Source organism: Scophthalmus maximus, chromosome 7, assembly GCF_022379125.1.
Source record: "Scophthalmus maximus strain ysfricsl-2021 chromosome 7, ASM2237912v1, whole genome shotgun sequence".
In the NCBI taxonomy this organism is placed as follows: Eukaryota; Metazoa; Chordata; class Actinopteri; order Pleuronectiformes; family Scophthalmidae; genus Scophthalmus; species Scophthalmus maximus.
In genome coordinates this window covers 9,462,425-9,490,000 of record NC_061521.1, presented here as the reverse complement: position 1 = coordinate 9,490,000, position 27,576 = coordinate 9,462,425, and the positions used below count along the sequence as shown (strand labels likewise).

The 27,576-nt window shown below is 45.0% G+C and overlaps 1 protein-coding gene and 1 long non-coding RNA gene across 2 annotated transcripts in view; both read left to right on the top strand.

Moving 5' to 3' along the window:
• kcnq1.2 (potassium voltage-gated channel, KQT-like subfamily, member 1.2) overlaps positions 1-27,576 on the top strand; it is a 155,399-nt gene that overhangs the window by 95,971 nt on the left and 31,852 nt on the right. The window contains exons 17-18 of the mRNA XM_035643142.2: positions 154-194; positions 2,312-2,373. Of these exons, the coding sequence (XP_035499035.2) occupies positions 154-194; positions 2,312-2,373 (103 nt within the window). The remainder of the gene's footprint in view (positions 1-153; positions 195-2,311; positions 2,374-27,576) is intronic.
• On the top strand, positions 3,912-12,376 carry LOC124850137. Its single transcript, XR_007031011.1, has 3 exons — positions 3,912-5,026; positions 6,916-7,012; positions 10,184-12,376. It is a non-coding gene; the product is annotated as an uncharacterized LOC124850137 (long non-coding RNA).

Genomic DNA, 27,576 nt, shown 5'->3' with positions numbered 1-27,576 from the left:
TTTTCTTTTCTCAGAGCAACGTGAAGGCTCTTCACGCCGGGGCCATGTGTTTAATTTCAGCGGCGTTGTACTAAATGAGCTTATGTGATTTTGCCGTTTGCTTCGTGAGCAGGAATCATTTCTCAGTCTAATCTTTCCGGTCTCTTCCTCTAGGCTGGACGGCACTCTGGGGAAGCCAGGAATGTTTCTTCCAGGTAAAATGCACGGCAAACAAAACAGTCTGCATCTGATCGACAGCCGTCACTCCTCACTCCGTCCTCTGTGTTTACGGCTCGCACACACACAAGCTGCGCCAGACTAAATACGTCTCTGGGCGGATGTGGGTGTGTTTACGCGCGACGCGCACGAAACACACGTATTGACACACATGCAGTGTGGATTTACTTCCGAGGACGCTCATGTCTTTTGAATTCATACTGAAAATCAATCATAAATTAGGGTTGAAACGCTTACTATCTACTTGTTTAGTAGATAACGAATACAAGTAATTCTTTTATTTTAAATGAGATATTATTCGTCCATTTGTAAATGACATGTTGGAGAATGAAAAGAGTCAGATTTAGGGATTCAAGAATTTTAGAGATTGACAACATGTAGAGCTGCAACAGTTAATTGATTAATCGATTAGTTATCAAATACAAAATTAATCGGCCACTATTTTGACAATCGTTTAATCAAGTAGTTTTTATGGAGAAAAAAGTAAATATTCTCTGATTTCAGCTGCTTAAATGTGAATTTTTTCTGGTTTCTTTGCTCCTCTCTGACAGTGAGATGGTGACAAATGTCCATCGTGTTTGGGAAACAAGATGGACATTTGTCACCATCTCATGAAAATTTATTGACCAAACAACTAATCGATCAATCGGGAAAATAATCGACAGATTAATTGATTATGAAAATAGTAATCGTTAGTTGCAGCGCTCATAACGTGATCAATTTACATTGGTGATTTTTAATTGTGTTGTGTCCTAATTCTTGTAATATTCATAAGATAAGCTTCTCCTTTATTTTAGTCTCACAAAAGGAACAATTGCATTTTGATTCTCAAGCTCAAAGATGATGATTATTTGACAAACTGCTTGTGACATGGACTTTATTAACAGCCATTATTTATTGGCAGGACATAACCCAGCCCTCTGAATTACCGCCTACACCTCCAATTTGTCCAGCAGTTAAAACAGATGTGGTGTTGTGTCCATGTTGCCACTTTTCAACGGCGGACATTTTGACTTGACTTAATAACATTAATGATGGTTGCTTGCCATTATAGGCGAACCAGCGCTGGGACTCTGGTGTTGTGGTTTAACGACACAAATAGAAACAGCATCGATGTTAGAAATGACAGTGATGCTTCCTCTACTTTGAATAGTCTAAACTGCTGCTGTGACAGGGGTCGAATGACGTCCGGTGTGTCCCCTGGTAAGAGACACAGCTGACCAGTAAAAGCTTTGTAGGATTCTACAGTGGGATGTCATGTGCCTGCATGGCTAGTAAGCCACCTAACTACATTCATGTGAATGACGCTGAAACGTGTATGAGATAGTGTCTTAGTAAATGCTACCATAACTTCCGTGTCAAGCGGAATACAGTGTCAAAATAATTTGATCGACACACGTACACAAAGCGCTTTCATATGAAATCCTCAGGAAGGGAAATGCTTACAGATCCAGGGATACACAGTAGTGGAGGTAAACTCACGTAGGTATCGGCACACGTATGTGTGGATCAACTTCCGATTATGTATTCAAATTTCTTTTGAATTCCTAGTGAAAATCCGTAATAAATTAGGAATTATTCATTTGCGATCTGCTTATTAAGTAGACCACCGAGTTCACAAAAGGACATTTTTATGTCGATATTATTGTAATGTCATATTGAAGAATAGAAGAATCGGAATTCACCCAAATGGAGAGCAGTGGAGTTAACCCAAGTGACGTTAAGGTTACGCAACGAGTCTCTCTGACATTCTGACTGCTTACATTTCAGTCAGGGACCGTAAACTGCCACTGTGACCGATACCCACAAGTGGCAGATAATGAGTGAATGGTTCTAGGAAACATGAGCCTTCAGGGCTCTCTGATTGTTTGTAACGTGTGTGTGTGTGTGTGTGTGTGTGTGTGTGTCACACGAATCGGTCTGAGTGTGACGAAGCCTTCTTTTCCGCATCTATTTTTATGTCCTTGTGATTGTTACCAAAGAAATCCATTAGTACATTCTTGTACACCGAGCAAATATATTTTCATACATATCCAATGATTCAATGTGTTTGTACAGTGTCAAGTATTTTGTTTCCATCTTTTTCATTACCAAGGGAAAGGGGAAGATAAAGAATACCCAACCATTGGAGCGCGACTGATCAGGCTAGAAGATAAGGTAGGCACACTCCCTCTGCTGTTGTGTGAGTATGTCTGCGTGTGTGCGTGTGTGTGTGTGCGCGTGTGTGTGCGTGTGTGTGCTGTAAGGGAGATATAATGATAACATTACCCTTGCTGTTTATGAGCACAAATATGCGCGTGACGGCACAACTGTGTGTCTTTGTGTGCGAGTGTGATACGACCTTGTTGTGGCTGTGTTCCGTCCGTCTGTGCCACCGTCAGACGTTCACCCTCCTCTCCACCCCGCCGTCGCCTATTCAGCGCTAATGTTGCACTTTTAAAATGTCTGCTCATGCTCTTTTCCTCTTAACTATTATTTGAAGGTGGGGTCATTTCGATCATTTTCCATGCCAGCCCCCCCCCCCCCCCCCGTCACCAGTGATAGGTTAGTCGGTGACAGGTGTTGTTTGTGTTTCCATAAGGGAATATCAGAGTGGCTGGTGACATCTGGGCGGCTGCAGAGAAAAATTCCGAATGCAGCGAGGCACGGCCAAAGGGCAACGGCTGTGTTATGAAGCCCACGGGTATAACTAGGCGTGCCGTCCCTCATCGCGGGAACGGGCTCCAGCGTGATGCCAGCATGAGGCTGACTCTGTGCGATGCCAAGATAGGCACCCGCCCCCCGCCCCCCGCCCCCCGTGGGCACGGTTGTACCAGTTCGACTGGTCCGTGAATGTGTCTGCCTCCCTGTCTGTGTGTGTCAATGTCTCCCTGTGTGCAAATCACAGGCTATGAAATGGGTTTGTTAGTTTCGGTGTGTGGCCACATCTGTTGTCTGTTTGTGTGACTGGTGGCATCGTCAGAAAGTGAAATTGTGTGTGCGCGGGTTCGGAACGGTTCGGTTTCACTTTGTCTGTGCACTCAGCACAATCATGTTGTTTTTTGTTGTCGTTGTTGTCTTTTCCGTGAAAGTGGTATTTAAAATGGAACGCTAACCTTACAGCCAAATTGTTCTGACATCTTACGGTAAATGAATAATCCTCCTATACAATAGAACAATGCATTCTGCAGCCACCTTTTTTTTCCCGTCTATTCAACTCAGCCTGCCCCCCCACTTTGCCTGAACATTTACTTTCCCATCTCTGCGCGCTCATCAGCGCTGACGTTCACCTAATGTTCGCATACCATTTCGCCGTTCTCTGATCCCTTTGTCACGGCGAGAGGAGTAATGATCTTGAACCAGTGTGCGCCCCGAGCCCGGAGACCTCCCTCAGCGACTGAGTTCAGGCCCATTTGCTCTGGGTACATGTTGTGATCATAATCTCTTGATTGGAAACATAAACCTGCGTTCAGAAGTGCCTCTCCAGCCTCCACGGCTCTCTCTTTCCCTCTCTCTCTCTCTCTCTCTCTCCCTCTCCCTCTCTCTCTCTCCCTCTCTCTCTCTCTCTCTCCCTCTCTCTCTCTCTCTCTCTCTCCCTCTCTCTCTCTCTCTCTCTCTCCCCCTCTCTCTCTCTCCCTCCCTCTCTCTCTCCCCCTCTCTCTCTCTCCCTCTCTCTCTCCCTCTCCCTCTCTCTCTCTCCCTCTCGCAGTCTCTCACTTTACATTAGGGCAAAGTAAAACTGAGAGGTGGATAATAGGGGAGAGAAATCAGTGGAAGCCTACTGATGCGGGCCGCAATCCCACCTTTACAATGTGGAACCAATCACCATGCGCGACCCTGTTAAAGTGGAATGGAGGCCTGGCAACAGAAACTTAGCGATGGCTGGAGCCGCCCGTCCTTCATAATTACTGTTTTCCTCGCCTCTGCAGCCGCCCCCTTCCCGTCTCTCCTCGATGGTCGAGTGAATAGCTTGTTTTGATGCTTGTGACGCGCCAGCACACCTGCTATATGGGAAAGAGGGGGCTTCCTTTGCCCCTTAGGGCAGCAGGTGAATGAACCCGTCCACCCTCGTTGCTCTGTACATTCCCCCGGTCCTCCTCCAGATGGATCCGCACCCTCACATCTCCGACAGCGCATATTATTATTGTCTACTCTTGACAAACTCAAAATGTCGCCTTCGTGATTCTGAAAGTTGCTGACTTGATTACGGCCAAAAGATCTTAACTTTGTTGAGAAACAGAGTCTGAGTCTATGAGACACCTAACCAAATGTTTTCTCTCTTTCCATCCGGCCAGGGTTAGCAGTCCCCATACTACCATGCAGCCAAGCTGAATCCACAACGCTTGTCATTTACAGGAGATGTGCAATGAGACTAAAACACGCGGGGACTGAAGTGTGTTGCTGCAGCCTCAGATATAGTGCGCCTGAGTTCAGGTGCAAGCTGTTTGCAACAGAGAATTGTGGCGCCGTCACGATTGTTTGTCTCGCATCGCTGCGCGTATTTCACAACGTTGTGTAATTTTCAGGGCTGCGTCACCGCCCGCATGTTGTTCATATAACAGTGAACCTAATCACATAGCGGAGCCCTGGTGTCACAGTCGAATCACTTCTGAACCCTGAGAAAATTACTCATCAACTCCGCGGCCTGATGTTTGAGTGTTTGGGATTTCTGTGTGTGCATCGGAGTGTTCCCGGGCCTTTTTCAATACTCACTCTTGGTCAGCCTCCGGCTTTTTTCTTCTTCTTCTTCTTCTGAGAAATTCCCAGTCTCCCATTTCTCTGCGCGACACCGGGCGTCGACCACTCCGGCTGCTCCCTACGCTGCAGCAAAGTAAGATAGATCCATTTCCTCGTCCAACCGTTGTCAGCACATCACTTGTGGATTAATTTATCCTCAGCGGGCTGAAGGAGGCTCGGGCATTGTGGGTCCTGTACAGGGTCAGACAGTGATTTATCGCGAGCAGGCAAAGACACACACACACACACGTACACTCGCACACACATGGGCGCAGAGTTGATTAATCACCAATGTGTCTAACCCCACACTCTCTAGATTGAATTCTCCAGGAGCGACTTGGAGAACGAAGATGGATGGCACTCTGTGACAGTGTGTTATCTTTCTGTCAGACACACTCAGTAAAAAATGCCCAAACGACAAGCTCAAACAGTGGCCAGTGTCTCTGGGCTTCAGCGAGGCCTTTCAGAAAGCAGCTCACTGCTCGCACGCTTTAGGATGAAGTCAGCGCCCTGCTTGTGGTAAATCTCTCCTAGTTTTATTGGAATTTTTTTTCCCCCCTCATAGCAATAGACAGAAGGGACAGTGGCAGCAATATGCTGTCACACAGCCTGTAAATGTTTTTTTCTGAAAACAATTCCGTGCTTTTTTTAGTCTGATCCGACTTTCTTTTTTCTTAGACATTTAACAATATTGTGAAGTTTTGTGCAGTCCACAGCGACCCAGCGACTTTAAACTCAAATTAGTGTGCAGAGCTGAAGGGAGCAGCCTTTAATTATGTACGAAGAGAAATTTGTTTTCTTTCCTTTTAAAAAAAAAAAAAGAAAAGTTGAAAAAAAAATTAGGTTATACTCAACCTTTAAAGATCAAATTTGGTACTTTCTGGCAAGACATAATATGGTTATTGAACTTAAACCAAACTAATTTAAAGTTTTTTTTAAACAGAAACTTTGACTCATTCATATTTTTGAAAATACTTCACATCAAGCCTGCAAATACATTTATTGTATATATCAAAGTCCCAGAATCTGATTTAGATTTATCTTCCAATCAAAGATTGGTTGTGACTGTTTTCTTTTCACCACCTGTATTACAACATGCGAACATTTTTAATTTGGAGATTGTCGCATTATCATTCACTTACCCAGACTTAACAATATAAAAAGGTTTAAAAACACAAAATGAGTCAGTTGCATCATGAAGCTCACTTTTTTTTAAAAAAGGATGAAGAAAAATACAGTTTTTTCAATGTGAAAAATACAGTTCAGCATCAAGGGTGCAATTATTCAGTTTTTGTTTCTCATACAATATTTAGTGCGCCATAACGCAGTCAGTGTTCAGCTGTGTTTGGCAATTGCGGAAGAGTTGGTGGGTGCCGAACCGTCAGAACATCCCTTAATGTGCCCTCCAGACCTGCACAGACACGTCTCTGCTCAACACATCATTATTTTTGTTGACCTAAGTACACCACACGGACCATAGATCACACTCACTCTGTGGTTGGCTCCACTCTGCTATATTAGGACACGTATACTGCGCTGCGAATGTCATGCTTGTATCGTGTGCATTAGCACCAGGCATACGCAGAAGAATGCCATGCTCTGACCTTAATAGCATCTCAATTAGGTAAGTATGCTGTAAATTACAGCAAGGCCAAATACTGGGAATACTTGAGGGCCGAGACAGAGTGTTGTGTTTGTTAGGAGTCCATCTGTAAGGCATTAAGGGCCCCTCGTCTCTAAAAGCATGGCTTTGAGGGGGGCAGTGGAGTGTGTGTGTGTTTGTGTGTGTGTGTGTGTGTGTGCGTGTGTTTAGACTGGTCCAATCCAGACCCATGAGGGCTTTGCAGATGAGGGCCTAGTGTACACACACACACACGCACATGTATACATATTTATACATTAGACCATATACAAAAATACAAGTGGATATCCAGACACTCATGAATATACAAATGCAGTCACACACTGTTGTGCATTCAGCAGCTCGCCGGCCCGGCCCTCAGCGGAGCTACAGCAAACAGGAACAGCTTCATTATCTCCTCCGCTGGTGCAGGATGGCTCGGAGACTGAACAGCTGGGGGTGAGCGCAGCGGAGTCAAACGCATTTCAAGCTCCGAATGATTTGTGGCGTGTGGATAATGATTTCTGTGAGCATTTTGAGAAATGTCTTCAAATGTCTAGAATCAAATCATCTGAATTTTAGGCCTTTACTTTATTTTAGCCAAAATTTTGACTTGGTCTTTATTAAATCATGAAATTAATGTTCAGGGTTGCTTTAAAATGTGTTGGGGAATAATTTGGATTAATCACATTCAAACAAAACTACAAAATAAAACCAACAAGGACCCTTTATCCACTAATGCAAACAGCCGAGTCAGAATTTATCATTACAAAAATATAAAAAGTGATAAGGGAAAACTATTTCTGTAAATTTTACTTACATCTAATAAAGATTAGTGAAAGCTCAACTAGATGTGGGTCAAAAACAGCTTGCGGCAGCTTAACTAAAGGCTCAAATAAGTAAATTTGAATATAAAGACATTATAATAATATACAGTAGGAAGTCAGAAAAACATTGAGCTGCCATAAAATGCCACCATTACCAGAATAAATTAATTAACTGAACAAGTAATTGTGGGTCTCCAATTTACCTTCATATACTTTTTGGGATGTGAAATAAGTTTTTGAATTGCATTCATAATGGCCTTACAGAGGTATTAAAAACAGTTAATATGAACTTGTTGAAACCTGCAGAATACCTGAATAAATATATTGGATCTTTAGTCATTTTTATCAGCTTTGGATATTGGAACAAGTTTGGAAGCTGTAATCCTTTTTTTTTATTGCCCCAGGGTGTTACAGTTGTGATGTTATCATCTCTACAAATGTTTTCATTTTACAATTAAATCAAGTGAATGCAAAGGATTCAAAGATTAGAGGAAATATTTATTCCTAACTCATGCAAAGTGTTTCTGGGGGTTTTTTCATTGTAGAAGAATCAGTGTGGTTGGTGTGAATTTTGGGTTCAGTGCATTAAATTGCAACTGTTTAAGGAACAGTTATTTAGATTAAAAAGAAAAAAAAGGTGCAATTTATTCTTAATAACAATGCAGATTTCAATATTAAGGCATAACATTTTCAAATTTGTAACCTGTGTAGTTGCATCTCAGATCCTGGTCACTCTGTAGACTTGCCTGGCCCCCTCCTCCTCCTTCTGGGTCATTGGTGTTGCTCTGTTCATTCTTCCACTTCTCTGCATATTCCTTTACCCTTTCCATTTCCCTCTGTAATTAGTGTGACCCACTGTCCGTCCCTTTCCCGCCCGTTCTGCTTGACAGGGTGAATCTGCTGCCGTCCCGCCTCCCCTTGTCCATCTATCGGTTCCTGGCCCGTTCATTGCTGCCTGTTCAAGGCGGGAATATTGCTCCTTTTCTTCTGTGTCACTGTTCTCTAATAAAGTTACGAGCACGTAATGGGGGGGGGGCAAATCAATGTCTGTGTAACTGGGAGATAGGATGCCGACACCCGTTAAGTTATGCGTCATGCCTCTGATTCTGGAATCCTGACATGCTATATCTACAGTGTCACGCGGGGCTGGGCAATGCCTTAGGGCTGCTCGTATGGTTTGGTGTGAACAAGTATAATACGACATTGCGCGGGCTATTGTAAATAATGGCAATAAAGTGGGACGTCTGTATGAAAGGCAGTGCAATATTTCTAGTTGTCTGTTCCCTCCCTCTCTCTCTGTTTTCCCGTACAGACACCGGTTTGCCTCGCTCTAAACTCCCCTTTGCTCCTATTCCCAGCACCTCTCTGCCCCGCGAGCGCCCTGTCTGTTGTTGTGCTGTGTTCTGATATATGTGTGTATTTGGCTGCAGTGTGCTCAGCGGGGAGCTAGACGGACCAGGCCGGTCTAAACAAAGAGAGGAAACTTGGCAAAGGAAGCGCACGAGCACGCGCGCGCACACACACACACACACACACACACACACACAAAAGGATCCTGGAACACAACAGCTTCAGTGCAGCGGCCGTACTCCTAACTGCCCTGTGCTGCTGACAAGCACATACAGAATGTCCCTGCGTGTCTGGACTAATAGTTTCTCCCTTTAAAATATTTTTAAAAATCTCTACATTTGTACATCAGTACAGCATCTTTGTACTGATGATACAAGTCTCAGGATTAAGATACAGATCTGTGCAATTTTAGCATTTATCGGTACAAGATGACGCCAGGGGAAAAATGTATTCAACCTTAAAGGGAATTTTTCTCTTCGCTGTCTCTCTGCCACAGGGAGGTCAGAGGTCATCGTTCTCTAAATACAGAATCCAGGGTAATGGTAACGGATTACATCTAATCAGGGTTTCTTAATCCGATTACAAATAAATTACTATAATTATTATTCATATGTTTAAAATACTTTTTTAATGCTAACCAAAGCTGCTGACGAGTCTGACATACAGGATTTCTCAGTGCTTCACTTCTTGTCAGGGGCTCAAGCAGCAGCCGTCCATCTAAAATAACCCTCCACTCCTCTCGATATCGCCATCGCCATCGCTTAAAAAAAAAGTGCAACACAAGAACGTTTATGCCTATTTGTTTAAGACAAATACATTTGCTGCCCTCAACTTCAAAATCTGAAGAAACACTTACAGAGGAACCAAAGTTTCATTCTCAATTGCAGAGCTAACATTGCAGAACAAAAAATGATATGGGAAGGGTTTTACTTTTTTGCTTTTTCCTTTCATTTTAAACATTTCCACTGCTGTGCCCATCAACCCATATACATCTGCTACAGTAGTGGGGTTGACAATGGTAGTGATGGGTTATTTCATCCAAAGTTACAAGTGCTGAATCTGCAAAATGCATTGAAAATGTTTTGAGATCTTTCAGGAGGGGAAAAAAAAATATATTTGTCGAGCTCAAAATTGGCTCCATCATTTTATTTTTTTAGCATAAGGTGCAATATATCCAATGTTTCAAGGTTTCAGTAGGGGGAGAATGAGCGGGGTCCCACTGGGATTGGCATATTGTACAGTGTTAAAAATGCAGCCTCATTCATGTCAATGAGACGACTATGCTGCTGGAGCAGGGAATGCAATTTCGAGGACTTCCAGACAGGATTATAAATCGCCGTGCAGTGTTTTGCAGTCTGATAAGCCTCCAGAAATCCAATATTGTATTTCAGCTGCTCACCTGTTGCAACATGCCCACGCCAACGCACCATTCTCTCGCTATTTTTGTCCTCAGGCCCGATCCAGCAACCTTTCTTTGGCACACTGCACCACCGTGCTGCACCGGGCTGAGCGGGTCTTTCTCACGTCGACACCTCCCACCGCCGACGTGGTATCGTCGCAGTGCTGTGAACTTGATCGCGCGCTATACGAGTGGCGTGCACCGCCGTGGGTCAGATAGCACACCGGGAGCAGTGTGCTGTTTGTAGCGCAGCCCAGCAGTAAATCGTGTTTTTTGGCCGTGTGCTGGGGATGCAGCCTCTGGCAGCTCCCAGACGGTCTTTGGCTCTGGTTCCCTTCTCTTAGCGCCACTCTCTAATTTCAGAGCCGGGACCCTGCCTACTACTGTGTCTTTACCGCATTCCCACAAACCAGAGACGGACAGTCTGCCTGCATGTCTGGCTGCTCGCTCTCCATCTCACTGTCTTTTCTCCCTTTTCTACGTCTCTCCGCTTTTGTCCAGCGCTCTCTCGCTCTCGCGCCCCGTTTCTTCGCCTGCCGTCACAAACTCTGCCTTTTCCTGTGGCTCCTGGTCGCTCGTTCCCGGAGCTTGCCCCCTTCGCCTTTCCTCCGTCTCTGTCTGGTGCTGTGCCTTCAGGATTATAGGTCTGCAGTCTCACTCACAGCATCTAAATCATGTTGCACGCTGCCACTGTCTCTCGTCAGCTCCCCCCCTCCCCCTTCTGCGAGTCTCTCTGCATTTCTTTAGCACCCACTGTGGGCTTGCTTTTTGGCCGTACATACCCATGCTATTTCCATTTTAATTGCCCGAGTTTTGCAGGGCCCTGGGATATATTCTTTGCACATATATTTTATAGTTTTCTGGCCAAAAGCCACCACTTCAAGTCGGGCCTGACCACTAATATACTCCTGCATGGACCAGTTCATTATCAGCGGGGAGGTGTGAGCTTATTTCAGAAGGTTATGATGGGGTCAATGTACAGTTCATGAAATGGGGGTCTGTGTTTTATTGGGACCTGCAGTTTAACTAATACATGGTGCTAAGTAGCCCTGGTGCCACCCTAATTTTGACTGCTATTAAATCAGTCTTCTGCGTGGAACAGTAAACCAGATGTACTGTAAATTACTCCAGAGGCCGCGAGTGTAAATGTCACTGCAGTTAAGTCAAGCTGGTACCTGGGGAACACATAATGGGCAATATGCACATGTTTATAATACTGTATGTATGGCTCTGTAATGTACGTGTGTGTTTTGTTTAACCTCCATAAACCTTGGATTGGGTGTCAAACCCCCGTACTGATGAAAATGTGCCTGCATAAAGGCTCATTCAGATTCTTGTTTACTTCGTTTCCGGTCAGTTGTTGTAAGTGCTTTGTTTAGATTGTATTTATTTTTCTGTCTTATGCGCCCCATGAACCCCATGAATACCTGTACCAAATTGCAGGGCAATACAGCAAATACAACACAAACCTTCACAAAAAAAAAATAAATGTCAACCTCATGGTGGCAAAAACAAAACAAAAAAATCATGTCAATGCATCCAGTAGTTGTTGATATATATTTCAGTTTGAGGCAGAATATTGGACCGACCCACTTGAGTGACATTACCACCCCATTATACAGCGGTAGATTAAAAGAAAAATTATAAGGTACATTTTTTTATTATTGCAGCAGGATGTTGTGCCGTAGCGGGCTAACGCCTTGGCTTCACGGAATGACTTTAACTAACTGTTACTAATGGAGGCGTGTTTATGACTATGTAAGGAGTTGACTGGGCCACTTGTGGTGCAGAAACGTTGGCCTTGTGTTCCTCTGTGCCCAGACACTTCCCTCAGGCAAAAAAGTGAGGTTGGCAGTGCCCATAGTAAATCGTTGTGTGTGTGTGTGTGTGTGTGTGTGTGTGTGTGTGTGTGTGTACGTGTACGTGCACACCTACGTGTTTGCCCGACTGCTGCTCCGTCCGCTCCTCGCCAAGTCTCCTGCCGTCTCCCCCCTTCGCTTTAATGGCGTCAGGTTTTTGCATTTTACAAGCTTGTCTGTATTCCGTAGAGAGTTTAATTTCATTATTTATTTTCCTTGGTAAATGACTAATGATTTTGTGGACGTGTAATGGCGGGTGTTTGTCTATACCTCTGGGCCCCTGCGTTTCCCTGTCGAACAATTAAAGTGACACACCTTTCAATTGTGCGTAATTAACTTTGTAGTCCACACAGGATGCGGGCCTCGCCTGGTCTTGCTCGGTACAATGGATGAGACCAGGAAGCTGTTATTTGAGGCGGAATCAGCGAGCGAGGCAGGCGGTGAATGGGATTAGCGTAAATGCAACACTTTGAATGGTGACCGTAAAAAACAAAAAGAAACGGTCCCCCAGCCTGTGTCTGTTGTGCGGCCATCACCAGATAGTGTGTGTGACATCTTGTCGACAGAGTTGAAGAGCCATATAATCACTCATAAACCCTGGCAAGTCACACATTTTACCATGCTTTGGTGCCTTTGGTGGTATATCAACTGTAAAAAAAGATCTCAGATATTGACACTATGTCAAAGAAAACTGAAAATGTGTTTCGTAATCCTAGTTCAATGACAAACTACAGATGTAATCCAGAGAGCTTTAGCAGAAGGTTCTGGTTGCTCTGCCCCTGACTGCACTTTCAGTGGAGGTGGTTCTCACATTGGCCACAAAAAAGAAACCACACACACAAAAAAACACCAGAAGCTCCAGCAATAAGGATAAGGTAATTCCCAATGTCTGCCGTGGGGCAGGAGAGTTATTATTGGCCTCGACTGAGACAGATAAGCCCTTTTGTTGTTGACTTTCTGTAAAGCTGCTTTCAGACATGCACTGAAGTCTGGACATTTTCCCGGAATTATCCCGAGGGGCTGTGTTTGAGAACGCAAATGTCCGCCAATGGCGCTGCGGACATTTTCTGGAATTCTTCCTAATTCTCGTAAAATGTGCAGCGGGAAAATCTGCGGACAAATCCCAGCTAGTACAAAAACGCTGCTCATAATCATGTCCTGCCTCCTGCGTGCTCTGCCCACATGCCCCAGAACGAGCCGTAAAGGTCCCCGTTGGTGTGAACACCTCAGATAATCTCCTGCTGTGTCCGTAACATGTGAGAGGCAAATTCCGGAAAATGTCCAAACCCAATTTTCTGGACTTCATGTCCGTAAGACATCTAATATGACACTCTGCCTGTTTTCTTGCCGAGCGCCCTTCACCCAGCAATCTGTTGACACGGGTCAGGAGAAACGGGAACAACAGCTGAGAAAAATGATGATGATGATGATGAGTACAGACAACATGCTTGTCACAAGATAGGTGCGTTTTGCAAGAATTGTTTAATATAAACAGAATGATCGTGTCACATGGGAACAAATAACATTAAGAAACTGTGCACTGGTTCCCCCGTTGCCAGTTCTGCTTTATTGTGTGTGGAAATCCCTGACGACATGTGATCACTTTGTTCTTGTGCAATTGTCACGTCAGTATCATATCGTGAAAAAGAAGTGAAGGAAGAAAACAGATGGATGTGTAAAAGCAGGACAACAAGTTTTCATAAGCACGTTCTTCAACATGTGAATAAGGTGACTCACTCACTCACGGCGTGCACACACAGCAGCAGAGCGAGACACATCCGTTTACTACCATACCAGTGGCACTTCAGAGCCGAGACATTGGCAGAGATAGCGGCCGAGAGGCAGATACGGGGAGAGCGGGAGACAGACATTAGTCTGGAGATCTTGATACTGTATGTCTCCTCCATGACATACTGCTCAGGAAGAGGGAGGCCAGGAGTGTCTGAGCTGAAGTCGGCCTGATAAGCAGGGCATGATAAGAGGGTTGAAGTGAACCCCAGGCCGAGACGAGAGCAAAACAGAAGGACGAGCTGACTGAGCCGTGTCTCTTCCCCTCATACTGTACACGAGGAGGGGGTTTCAGACGAGTCCAGAGAATGCTGGGCAGAAGTCAGAGTGATAAGGTATATATGTATATATATATATATATATATATATATATATATATACATATATATATATACGATTCTGCTGTATCTTGTGTTCTCAGACAGAGGGAGTGTGACCATCCAGGATAGGAGTTGCTTGAAAACTCACCCAACGTGCAAAAATTATTCATTTTTTCTTTATATATGTTTTCTTATATATTTTTAGCCAAAAATCTATTGTTGCTTTTCATGCACCTCAGGCTAATACGAATTTTTATAAGACACTTGCTGCTGTATCATCAGCAGTGTCTCACACACTTGCGTGGCTCGGCAGGGTTGCACACACGCTCACACAAAACAAAAACACACACACACACAGACACATCAAGTGCGCACACGGGCAGCTTGTGGTGAGAATTGAACATCCAAAGGTCTGTGTCGGGCCAAAGGGTCATTCCCACCAGTCCACTCACGGGCCAAACAGCCTGTGTCTGAGGGGTCAGAGGTCATCTCAGCAGGCCTGGTCATTAGAGCTCAATGGAGTCCGTTCTGGCCGTCTGTGTGTCTTGTCTTGTCAGTTCGTCGCTGACGCTGACAGGAGGTTGACCGTGGCTTGAGAGAGAGAGAGAGGTGAAGAGGGAAGTGACGAGTTTCCTCTGGAGGGAAGAGGGTGAGAAAAGCATTTGAGACCATAGTGATTGTGTGTGTGTGTGTGTGTGTGTGTGTGTGTGTGTGTGTGTGTGTGTGTGTGTGTGTGTGTGTGTGTGTGTGTGTGTGTGTGTGTGTGTGTGTGTGATCAAAAGCAGGAGTGGAGTGCGCAAAACGTTGTGTGTGTTCACTACTGAATTTTGCAGGAAGGCAAAGTGAAAATTGTTTGTGCATGTGTCTATTTTTGACTTCCTCCGTGTGTGTGTTGTTTGGAACTCCCCTCCTCGGCTCACTCAGCACCTTGACATTGGCACCGGGCCTCCGTGGAGATCTGCTGCCTCAGCTGGATCACACTCCTCCCTTTCCCCCTGACCCCCCCCCCCCCCCCCCCCCCCCCCCCCCCCCCTCCATCACTCACTCCCCAACTGCTGCACTACTCCCACCTCTACTCCAGGCCCGTTCAGCTGCCCTTTACCGGGGGAGAAGAGTTTAAATCACTCCCTTCTTTGTGGAAGCTTCCCCCCCCCCCACCCCCACCCTACTACACACTCACTCAGTTCCTCCCTCTCTGATAGTGTCAGGGAGTGGGGGATGGGCTGTGACTGTTAACTTGGACTACTGTGGGAATGCAGGTGCCGCGTGTGTGCGTGTGTGTGCCTGCTTCCAAAGCCCCTCCCTGGGCTCGTCGTGTCTGTCATCTGTCACGCCAGCCGCTCAGAATGTGCTGTCATTGCCACGACAGCATGCCACGGCAGATGGTTGCCAAAATATCAAAACAAGCTCGTCTTATCTCTCATGCAACCGAGGCTTTAGTCGAGGCTAATTAGCTTCTGGGTCATATGTTTATCCATCAGTGCTGCCTTGATTATTTTCATCCTCAAATCTGTTAATTAAGGCAAATTCTCACGTTTGAGTTGTCGGAAGAGTGACTTTTAAAAAGACGCAAAGATTCATTGGTTGCTCAAATTATTAGCGATTAATCAAATAACTCTTTGAGAGAATGACACAAAATTAGTCAAACTTTTTGGGGGGAGTTCATGGTCTCAAACTCTCGTTTCTTGTGCTCACCAATACAGCAGTAAATGATGCTTGATTATAGACGATAAAGACGGGGATAAAAGCTAATCCGAGGTGAAAACCGACTGTACCGTTCCTTTAAACTTGTGACGAGGACCTATTTTCTAGCGGAGGCATTCGATAATGACAGCCCTCGCCGCCCCTCGCAGCCTTATCTCCCTTGTCGCACCGACGACAGATGGTATCTGTTGCGAGTCGCAAGCCATCGTGTCATCAATGAGTCCTCCCTCCCCATACCGCGCTCGCACTCCGCGCTGCAAAGAAAAATGCACAGCAGGTGTGTCACACCGCCAGACAGCTTTGTTTTGCACACATCTTCTTCGACACCAGTTGTCTCTATGTCTGTCACCTCTCTTTTGCATCGTCTCCTCTCTTTTTTTTCCCCTTCCTTTTTTCATTCCTTCTTTTGTCTTGTCTTTTTTCTCTCTCTCTCTCTCTTCCCCTCCCGTTCACCCTCTTGTCTTGGCCGTTGGGGTTAACCGCCACTTGTATTACACTGCATTACAACTCATCAACAATATGCCGGGGCAAAAAGAAAAAAACAAACCCACACTTGTTGTCCTCATTCTCTCTCGCTCCCTTTTTTTCTCCCTCTGTCTTTTCTCTCTTTAGCTAAATCACAAAACAAGAGGGCCAAAAAACTGTGAATTGCCTCGAAACCCAACATGGACTCCACCCTGGAGATTACACAGTCAGTTCAGCCAGCCTGCACTAGAATAACAGCCTGGCCTGCTCTCGCTGTCCCCTGCCCAGTGTGTGTGTGTGTGTGTGTGTGTGTGTGTGTGTGTGTTTGTGAGTACCTACCTTCTTTGACACAGTCACAACATTTGCGTGTGTGTGTGTGTGTGTGTGTGCGTGTGCATGCAGGGACACATACATATTTTATAAGTTTAAGCATATGCATGTATACCAAAGATCCTTTTTGCGCAGTTTTTCTGATATGCTCTCGTGTGCATGTGAGTGTGTTCATCACGTGGGTGTGTCCGTTCGACCTCAGAGTTTCAGAAGTGAATCATCCGTTGTCAGCTGTTCGACAGGAATGTGTTGTAGTACAACTGTGCGAAACGTATTGTCTCGACGCCTGTCACGTCCACACTTCAGAACATTTCACACCTGCCAACAACAATCATGTCTCTCTGCAGAGGCAGCTGTGGCCCTGACAGATCTTGTTATTTAATTTTTTTTTAATTTCCTGTGTAAAATTTTAACTGTAAATGTATGTATTTTGTAATACAAGCATAAAAATGGTTATATAACCAATATATGTTGCCTTAAATCTGCCGAGATGGCTAATTATTCACTGGACTATCACGGCAATGTCTAGATTATGTAACAGTGACCTACATACCACTTTTAACTGCATGCATGCATAACTGCTAGTACAGTAGGTCATTTCTGCAAAAGGATTTCTACAAAGGATCTTACAGCATGCAATATTTTATTGAGCAAAGAAAGAACAAAAGTTATATAGAAGTAATTACATGAAAATGAATCATGCACATAAGTATGTTATGTCAAGAAGAGAGAGTGTCTTCCTATGACATTTAGCCCATTCTCACACATCTCATCGTACTGCAATTTGCAATTGATTCAAATTCATTTCATTGTGAGTCCACGGTACACAGCTCATTCACACATAGAACTTTTGGGCGCAGTTACTCTTAAAGAAATAACAGCTTTAGTTGTTTAGCTTAATGTGATAAATTCAAAAATTTTGACACTGGAACTATTAAGATCTGATCATGAATCTTATCACAACTACTCGTGATGATGGGAAGAAATTATTTTTCTCTCTCAGTTTTTTATCGTCTTGGTGCCTCATTTATTCGTACTTGTCTTGTTGAATACAGTGCTGCGTGTAGTTCTTCATTTGCTATAGAGGCGAGACACGTTTGGAGGATAATTCAGACTCAGCCAGGAAGTGCATTTTATCAAAATTAGAAAAAAGCAGTAACAGTTTAATTCTTGTGTAGGGAAAATGCTTGATAAGATAAATACATATACATTCAACTATTTAACTTATACCGTGCACTTCCTCCAGCCATGCTTTTAGAGCATTCACAAATCATTTTAATAGTAATCTGTTAATGGCGGCTGAACTCACTTTTTCCCCCCGTATCCATCCTGAAGTTAAAAGTTGTAATTTAAGAATAAATGGACAATCAATAAATTTTCATGTCTAGGCATTCAGCATGTATGGTTAAAATTGGGGGTGGGGGTGGTGTGGGGGGGGGGGGGGGGGGGGGGGGGGGGGGGCGGCAGGGGGGTTGGTTGATTTGGGTTTCTGAGATTACACTACCTATAGTTTAGAAAGCTGCATCCAATCTGAGGCCAGTCAGGCTGTGGTGATCGAGGCTTCTCTAATGCTAGGTCTGCAGGTCTGCAGGGCCCGAGTCTGGCATACAACTGGGGCAGAGTGGCTGATTGTTTCCAGCCACGGTGGAGGTAATGAGGGGGTGGTGGTCATCACGATACACACAAACACACTCACACACTCACACACACACAGACTGACCCAATGAGTGAATATTCATAAACGCATGTGCATGTGTGGGCGTTTTTTTTTTCAGCCACAGCACAATGGCTGTCTCCTTCAACCACGGGGTCAGTGTGCTATAGTCGCCAATTAGTGGTCACTTCGACCATAGGAGACACACACACACACACACACACACACACCTTCACGTGAATCCATTCATCCAGCTCACTGTATTGTGTTTGATGCACGCCATGTTAGCAGCTCAAAGTGAAACCACATGCAGATCAATTCAAGCAGATCTGCTAAGTCTCTGTCAAAAGGTGCCTTTACTGGGCGGCGTGCAGTCACGCGTGTGCGGTCGCTGTATCACAAGATGTAGTGTGACAGGCCTCGAGGAGAAAAGCAGACAAACACAAATATCCACTCTCTCGGACCAATGCGCACACTTGACGTCACAGTAGTCCGGTCACGGAGGCGTTTGGGGAAGTAAACCTCTTTAATAAAAGAACAACGTCACACGTAAAGAAGATGCGTCTCTCTCACCAAAGACTGTTGACTCAGAAATGACTCACAGCAACAACAAAAAAAAATCATTAGAAGGATTTCACAAGACATGTTCGTTAAAGATTAGAGAAGTGTGTTTTAAGGTCTGCGAGCGTCTAAAGAATGACTGCGTGTAGGTATGGAGGCTGATGTACTACACATCAACTGTTCAGTACACCCAAGGTTGTTCTAATGATCAGCAAACTGCTCTCCCAAGGTTTAGATAAAACCTGCTCTACTTTCTTCCAGGCTGCACTCTTCATTGTTAAGTCTTTAATGATAAAACCAAAGCTACCGGTAAAGCTTTAACACACTCTGAAAGCACTGCCATGAAATTGAGCGTGAATGGCTTGTTAACATAGGATAACATTTTCCCACGCTGTAGCAGTTGTGTGCTAAGACTTTCCCATAGCTCAGCCCATCTTCATCAGCCAAACGTTCCAAATCCGGCCTGGGGAAGGAAAAGCCAGCTCCTCGCATCTATGGTTTACGAAGTGAAGGCTGTCCGGTTGAGCGTTGGTGGCCGACCACTGGCCGTAGTCTTGGCAGTTTGTCTTGTACTGTTTCCACAACTCAGTCCTTCTCTTTGGTGTTTACTGCCATTGGCCTGAGTGCTTGTTTGACCATTGATGCAGCCGGAGTGTCAATGCAGAGGGAGCCAGTGCAAGGAGAAAAAAGAAATCCTTGTTCAACCTTTGTGAAACGCAATGAAATAGTTCCTTACAGTTTTGTGTGCAGAGGTTTGGCAGCTGATAAGCCTTTAATATGAGGTATCTGCAATGTGAGCCCCTCTTCTAAACACATATTTGTCTCACTTGTGCTTGAAAGAACTCATGAAGCCCAGCAATGTAGCCCCTTGCATTGAGTTAACACAAGGTCTGAGTACCCAGACAACCAAAGACCACGGGCCTACGATGACGTTGCAAATAAAAGTGGACAGTCATTTCCTCGTAGGACACATGTTCATGTTCAGTTGTTTGTGTGTTCAAGTGCATCTTCTTTACATGCGATGGCACCAGGGTTGTGTCAAAGAAGTGGATTAAACCAGCAAAGCTGATTTTTGTCACCAGTCCGTACGGCACCACTGGAACAGGTCAAACATTAGACTGCCACGCGAACAACACCAGCCCCTGTCATGACATTGCATGAGCTAATGGCATAAAAACCCACTTAAGCATGGGATGGTAGTGGAGGAAAGTTTATCACCTCGAGTCAAATATTAAACGCCGAGTGCGCTGAAACAGTTCAGTTGAGCTTCAAGTTACTTCACACATGCACAAGCATTGTATTTGAGTGTAACAAAGAATTTAAGAAAAGCTTTTACTCTCTTACTTGACAGGAACAACGGGACAAATACGATTTGGCCCTTTTAGAGTAGACATAGACTACCCACACTTATATATTGTGTATTGTTAAAAGGCTTTCTGACCGGATGAGTGACAAGAGTGGTGCATTCATTGTGTTTCGACAACTGTTACTCATTGACTGAGCATCCCGGCCAGGTGCGTCTCGGCCCATGAAGCACACACGAGCAGCCTAAAGACAACAGGGCGTGGGCTAATCATTAAAACACAACCTCCCTCCAGGATGTAAAAATTCAACCTACAAATTCAACAGACTTAATTCTGTCAATGGTGTGATTAGAGACGTAATCACCTAAATGATAAACGGTTACATTAGCTATTGGTTAATTACCATTTTAAGTATTTTACTGTCCAAATTGGAAGTTGGCCCCTTTCCCTGGGATGCTCATCTGGGCCTTGTAGGAAAAAGCTGAAATCCCCAATCCCCCTGTTGCTGTGAGGGGGAAAGATGTACAAGCTGGGATGCTTTCCCTATAGATGTAAGCATTACGTAGCACCAGGGTGTGGTTTGTAAGTACAGGACGGGCTGCTGCTCAAAGTCTGTAGTACATACGGGTAAATCATTGGCACGCTTTGTCGACGGTGTATAGGTATTAGCGGTGGTTTTGGAAGGAAGGAGGAAGCATAGGACTGAGGTTATTGACCATGTGCGTTAGAGACAAATGTCCATCAGGTAATAAAACATTTCCTACTTCCCTACATCTGGGGCTTACTTCTGTTTTGGCGTCCTCAACTGAAAACATAGCAGCTCTACCACCAGTAGATTAGTAAGCCACATATATATATATATATATATGTGCATGGAGCCAAACCCAAGTTTGTCCATGTTCAACAGTCAAAGTCCATATTTCCATTGACGTCTGAAGTGTTTTTGCTTGTTCAAATAGATCTACACTTCATACATATATATAGATTTGCATACCAACGCGCATATGCTTTGCATATCAATAGGCAGCTTGTGTCTGCTAGACGTTCCCAGAAAGCAGCAAGCAGCGAACGCGAGGTCGGTTCCATTCACTGCACTCAGAGGAGGGCCGGCCCTGTGTATGAATAGCCCGTAATTGCAGCTTGATGGAAAACACTAATGCAACTCGTAAAAAAAAAAAAACGGGACACTTAAGACTGGTTCAATTACTCTTTCCAGCAGACAAAGCCAAGAGAACGCACCATGCTGTGCGCTCCTCGAGTCACCAGGCTCCTGACCAACAAACAAGCGGCGACCGATCCAAACTACTGTTTGTCCTTGCTGCCTCTTCTTCGCTCAACCTACGCCCCATTGTGTCGGATCCACCACAGAGCCACCACAAAAAGAATTGTTCATAACTACAAATCTGTTTGACATCAGTGCAGAGTTATGAGTTATGGTTGCGTTATTCAGAGTATTGCACTAGAATGCTTGTCTATACCCAGAAAAATATATGAGACAGACGGAGAGAGTCGCCATCGCAGCAAATAAGGTCGAGCTGACAAAAACTGCTGGACATTCACCATTTGATGGCCAATAAATCATTAATGTCTGCGCATGATTTCTGCAGACTTGTTCTGGCACAAGGGTCCCCCGTCGTGAGAATTATCAAATGTCACCGCTGAGCTGAATCAGTCATGCAGGTCACGATGGATCCGATACAGCTTCAGACCCATTTTCAGTGAACTTTCTCTCCAATCCTCTTTTGTTGAACAGTAAACTCTGCGAGTTCTCAGAGAGACGCCTGGGTGAGTCACGTCAAGCTAAATAGACCGGAACTTGGAAAATATGGCTTGTTGGGGTATTTAGAGTGTCTTTTATTCGGTAATTGTCTTTGGGCTTGTGTGTGTGTGTGTGTGTGTGTGTGTGTGTGTGTGTGTGTGTGTATGCATACATGCATGCCAGCAAAGGTGTGTTATTTGTGTCAGTCTGTCATTGTGACCCAGTGCTTGTGTCCTTGTTTGTTTGTGTGTGTGTGTGTGTGTGTGTGTGTCATTCCCACACGTACTGATTACTGTACTGTCCCTGACTCAGAGTTCCCAGAGATTTCACTCTGCTGACTCGTCGTCCCGCCACTTTTGCTCCCATTCTTTCACCGGTTCCCCCCCCCCACTTTTCTCCTCGGCCTTTGTTTTGATTGACTACAAAAATTATTTTCTACCCTCTTGTACTAATTATCCCTTGTGACGATAGTAATGAATGTGCGTCACTTCGGGACAAGCTTTGTAGGTTTTCCCACTCCTTTTTTTTTGTCACTGTGGTTTGTCCTCAGAGCAATTTGCGGGTGCAAAGACAAAGAGGAGCTTGTTCGGAGCTCACAATCAATAGATCATAACTGTGTTGACTGATTGAAAAACCAGAGAGGGAGGACGGGGGAGCGATAACAAGAGAGGTAGAGGGAAGTAAAATTATATGTCTGTGGTTTGTCATCTTTATTTTTGTACACAAATGAGTATTGGTGTCATCCCTGTGCATGTATGTGTGTGTGTGTGTGTGTGTGACCATGTGTAGTTCTGCCTACTTTTTTGCACATGTTTTTTTTTGTAAATGTCTACATTCTCATCTGAATTTATTCTATTGGAACTTCTTCAACTAACAATATGATTGATATTGACTGAACTGCTGATTTTTGTAAATTATCATTCCATTCTTCCTCAAGGTGACATATTACACATAACCAACAATCCAAAAAGATATATTTAATTGACATTGATGAGAAAATAAATGGTCAAAAGCACAAAATGATAAACATTTAAAAATGGGGTCCTGGGAAATGTTTGACATCTCTGCTTAGAAGGCGACTCAAAGGATGAATTGATTATCAAGAAAGATGCTGTTTTTAAATCTATCGACTAACAGTTGCAGCAAAGCTTTTTGTTTTTTTTCTTCCTGTTTTTTCAAGACTGCATATGAAGAGGTACAATGTTAAAGATCATACATAAATCACTCACACTTCACATGAAGCCTTTTGGTTTAACTAGTTGCAGGGCTTTGTCCAGAGAAATAAAATGGCATTTAAAATTTAGAATGGATATTTATACGGTTCCCCAGGGTCCAAATCACGCAAGGATAAAAATAAATAAATGCTGCACATAATTATTGTTGAATTCAGCAGTCTTTTGTCTGTAATTGCCTTTGATTCCTCACCCAAAGAGACATTCTCCAACTGTATGCCTCACTAGGGCATGTATTTCAATATCAAACAAGTACTGTGGGATGTAGAGATCACTAACAGATCACATTTCATCACTCTCCACAATCACACCTCTGCTACATCCACAGTCACATAAGGCATTCCCCAAGGCTCCGTACTCGGCCCCCTCCTCTTCATCACCTACATCCTCCCCCTCGGTCAGATACTCCGCCACTTCAACCTGGACTTCCACTGCTATGCCGATGACACCCATATCTACCTCAGCACCAACTCCCCCCACAACCCCCCCCCCCCCCCCCCCTCTCCCACATCGACTCCTGCCTGTCAGCAATTAAGACCTGGATGCAACACAACTTACTGAAACTAAACAGCGACAAAACAGAATTCCTCCTCATCGGTTCCAAATCCACACTCAGCAAAATCAACAACCCCACACTCACCATCTACGGCCCCCACACTCCCCATCGCCCCAGGCCCGCAACCTTGGCGTAATCTTCGACTCCACCCTCTCCCTCGAACCCCATATCCGCCACATAGTCAAAACCTTCTTCTTTCACCTCCGTAACATCGCCAAGATCAGACCCTCACTCACACCCCCCGCCGCCGAACGACTCGTTCACGCCTTCATCTCCTCCCGTTTAGATTATTTCAACTCTCTCCTCCTTAGCATTAGCCCCAGCTCCATCAAAAGACTCCAACTGATCCAGATCGAGCCGCCCGTCTCATCACCCACACCAAATCCTGGCACCACATCACCCCAGTCCTAAAACAACTCCACTGGCTCCCTGTCTCCCACCGAATTACCTTCAAGGTCCTGGTCCTCACCTTCAAAGCCCTCCAACATCTTGCTCCCCAATACCTCACTGATCTCCTCTCCCCCCTACCAACCCACACGGTCCCTCAGATCCACCTCTGCCGGTCTCCTCTCCACCCCCAAAACCAAACTCCGCAGCTTTGGAGACAGAGCTTTCTCCAGGGCTGCTCCCAGGCTGTGGAACTCCCTCCCCCAAGAGATCCGTGACTCCGACTCCCTCACCACCTTTCAGTCACGCCTAAAAACCCACCTCTTTTCCTCTGCATATCCCTAGCTCCCCCCGTTCCACTTTTTTTCTTCTTCTCTGTTTGTTTTCTTGTGTTGTTTTGTTTTTGTACCAGCGCTTTGGGTTCATGAAAAGCGCTTTAAAAATGTAATATATTATTATTATATTAGTACTGTGCGATGTAGAGATCTGGAGGTTTTCCTGCCTTTTACTCAACCATTGCCACAGAACAACCACCTGACAACAGAAGAAATCAAGGTACGGTAGCCAAGATGTGTCCAACAGCAAGTGAGGAAAAAAAGAAAAAACATTGACGCCAGAAAATAGCACAATGTTGTAAACAGATGTGTCTACCTGCGCTGACACGTGGCCCCGCCGCTGCTTGTGGGTGTTTATGCTAAAGATAAAAAGCCGTCAGTCTCGTGGCACATCATTGGGTGCCTCTTGGATGTTTGATGATTTGGCGTGTTTTGAACTTGACTTGATCGTGAAGATTGCTTGCGGATGTCTCCTCAGAGGACGGATTTGTTTGTTCTTGGTGACCCCCCCTGACCTTTATGGAAATACTGTATTTATTTGATAATGTAATAGCCAGTTTGCCATTAAATTGTCTAAACCAGACATCAGTGGTGTCTTGTTGGATCATCGCTCCGTTGATACTTCCATGTCATTCCTGTGAATAAATAGCAGCGTTGATATGAGATAGTCATTTTCTCCTTCTTTTAAATCGACAGGATGTTGCTCAACCTACCTAGTCCCCTTTTTTTTCCCCCTTACATTCTGGTTTAAGTCTTATCATTTGTTTTCTCTTCCATTTAACTGAAGAGGATAAACATGTGGGAAGTACTTTTTCCATTGACCTTCTACCCCGTCCACCATCTGAAAACACTTTGAAAAACTCCATTTGTACTCTATTGTGCCAGAAAACAATTGTGGTCTACAAAGTCAAATCAGGTAGAATGGAACGGAAAGTGGAGTCCGCTCAGTAGTTTTATGTTTGTTTTCATGTTGAGTTTTATACTGTTTTTTTAACACATGGAAAAGACTTTCCTGTCCCATTTTACATTATCGTTTGTCCTGACGCAGCCGGCCGCCAACATGCGGCGTTTATTTCATTCTTATCCCCTGCAGTCCTGTGCTTGCAGTCCGATATCACGTTCCCGCTGGCCTGTCCATCACTGGCACAAGGCCCCTGCTTAGCAGCGGAGAAAGTCCTCAGGGTCAGCTCATAATGGACCTAAATGCAGCTCATTATCCTGATAAGGCTGGGGCGGTGGCCGGGCAGCGGCTGCCTGACTGGCTGGATGACAGCCACACAGCTCTGACAGGTAGACAGAGGTATAGGCACAGCCACGGCGGCTATCTGATGGACCCGGCTGACGGATCCAGTTGCACCCGGCCCGCTGCTCCGAGGCAATAGAAGGGGGTGGAAACTGGACGCCGCCGAGCCACACAATGATCTCTCCAGTTCTGGGCCTGTGCTGTGTAATGGAGTGATGCGAATGTGACTCTCCTGGGGGGGGGGGGGGGGTGCATTTGTAGGATTTTGATTTTTGTATTAAAAAGTTCTGGGACAGTGAGTTTTACATTTTTTTAGAGTGTGCTGCAAGATATTCCCAGTTGTAGTTGTTGTAGCTGCAGTTCCATTTTCTTTTTTTTTTAACTTGATTCATGACTGTATACTGGAGTGAATTCTTTTTTCTTTTTTTTTTAACAGTATTTTTACGTGCGTATGCTTGGTTTGCCCTGCGGTTCAGTCACAGTTGGACGAAGGCCACATTGTCCCATCGCTATCGGGCCTTGCCATCAGGCGGGGGGGATGGTGCCGTCAACAGCCCCAGGCCCCTGGCCATCAGAGTGGCCACAGATTCTCTTACAGCCAGATGTCGGGCCATAACAGCGTCGCACACTCTCACTCACAAATCGACTGCTTCCGTGTGTCTCTCTCGCCCATAACAGTATCCTTTCTCCACTCTCTGCCCCGAGGTCTGTCAGTGTAGGTGTGCGCCTCCATTTTCTCTACTTGTGCCTGTGTGTGCGCGTCACTGTGGTTGTGTGTGTGTGTGTGAGGGTGTGTTTCCACTCGCGTTGATGTGCCCGGTGGGGGCATGTTGGCCCGATGCCGATTTTCTATCAGTGGGTGTTTGGCAGCCGCGGCGAAAGAGGGATACAAGGGCACGGGTGTCGTACAATGTACAAATCCGACTCTCCTCTCTCGCCTTTGGCACACGCTGATCTCTCGTATAGGGTGACAAGGTAAGAGATAGCCCCGCCTGGTACGCTCTGGGCATTACACACACACACACACACACACACACACATGATACACACTCTTCTGTTCAGACATCTGCAGCACACACACACACACGCAAACATCAGGAGAAAAAAACTGTCGCACGAACATGCTTAACGCGCCAATAGAAAATGATTGCGCATACACACACACACACACACACACACACACACACACACGGATACGGACTCATTTTACACGGCTTTATACTCTGCAGCATGTTCTGTACCACGCTCTCCAGGGGGGAGGCATTTTGAGGGTAGGGAGGTATGTGCCTTGATAAAAGAGTTGGTTTGTCAATTGTGTGTCATGCTGCTCAGCATATTTCACCACAATCAACTCAGAGCCATCATTTTTTGACAGAGCATGCCATGTGAAGTTAGCAATTTGCTCGTCCCCTCTTTTTTTTTTTGAACACGCTTACAGTGTGCTTAAGCAGATTAGGAACTGGTCTTCCCTCTAAGATCGCGATCTCGCCGGGCTTTTTGATTGTCTGCTGTTACCTTCATAACATGTCAAAATGCTTAATCACTGCTTTCACGCAGACGTACTATTACGGCCGACTGCTTTTGGTCTTTTTGCAGCCACCAACAAAGCCGTGGGATATCATTTAAAGTCTCATCTGTTATTTCAACTTGGGTCCAAGCCAAGGAGTGAATTAAAACTTGTCAGTGATATTCTTTAGAAAAAAACAAAATTACAGCGTCTGCTTTTTTTAATGTGGTGTTGTTTGAATTAAGTCTAGTCAGGAGGACAGGAGGTGACACAGTGTTCTGATGTGGCAAAAGGGACATACTCTCTATTTCTCCGACACGCACGCGCGCGCGCGCGCACACACACACACACACACACACACAGAGCACCCACCTCTGTTTCTCATATCACTCTGAAACAGCTCCTTGTTCACCTCCGACGAGAGAGAGGTGGGGGAGGTAGTG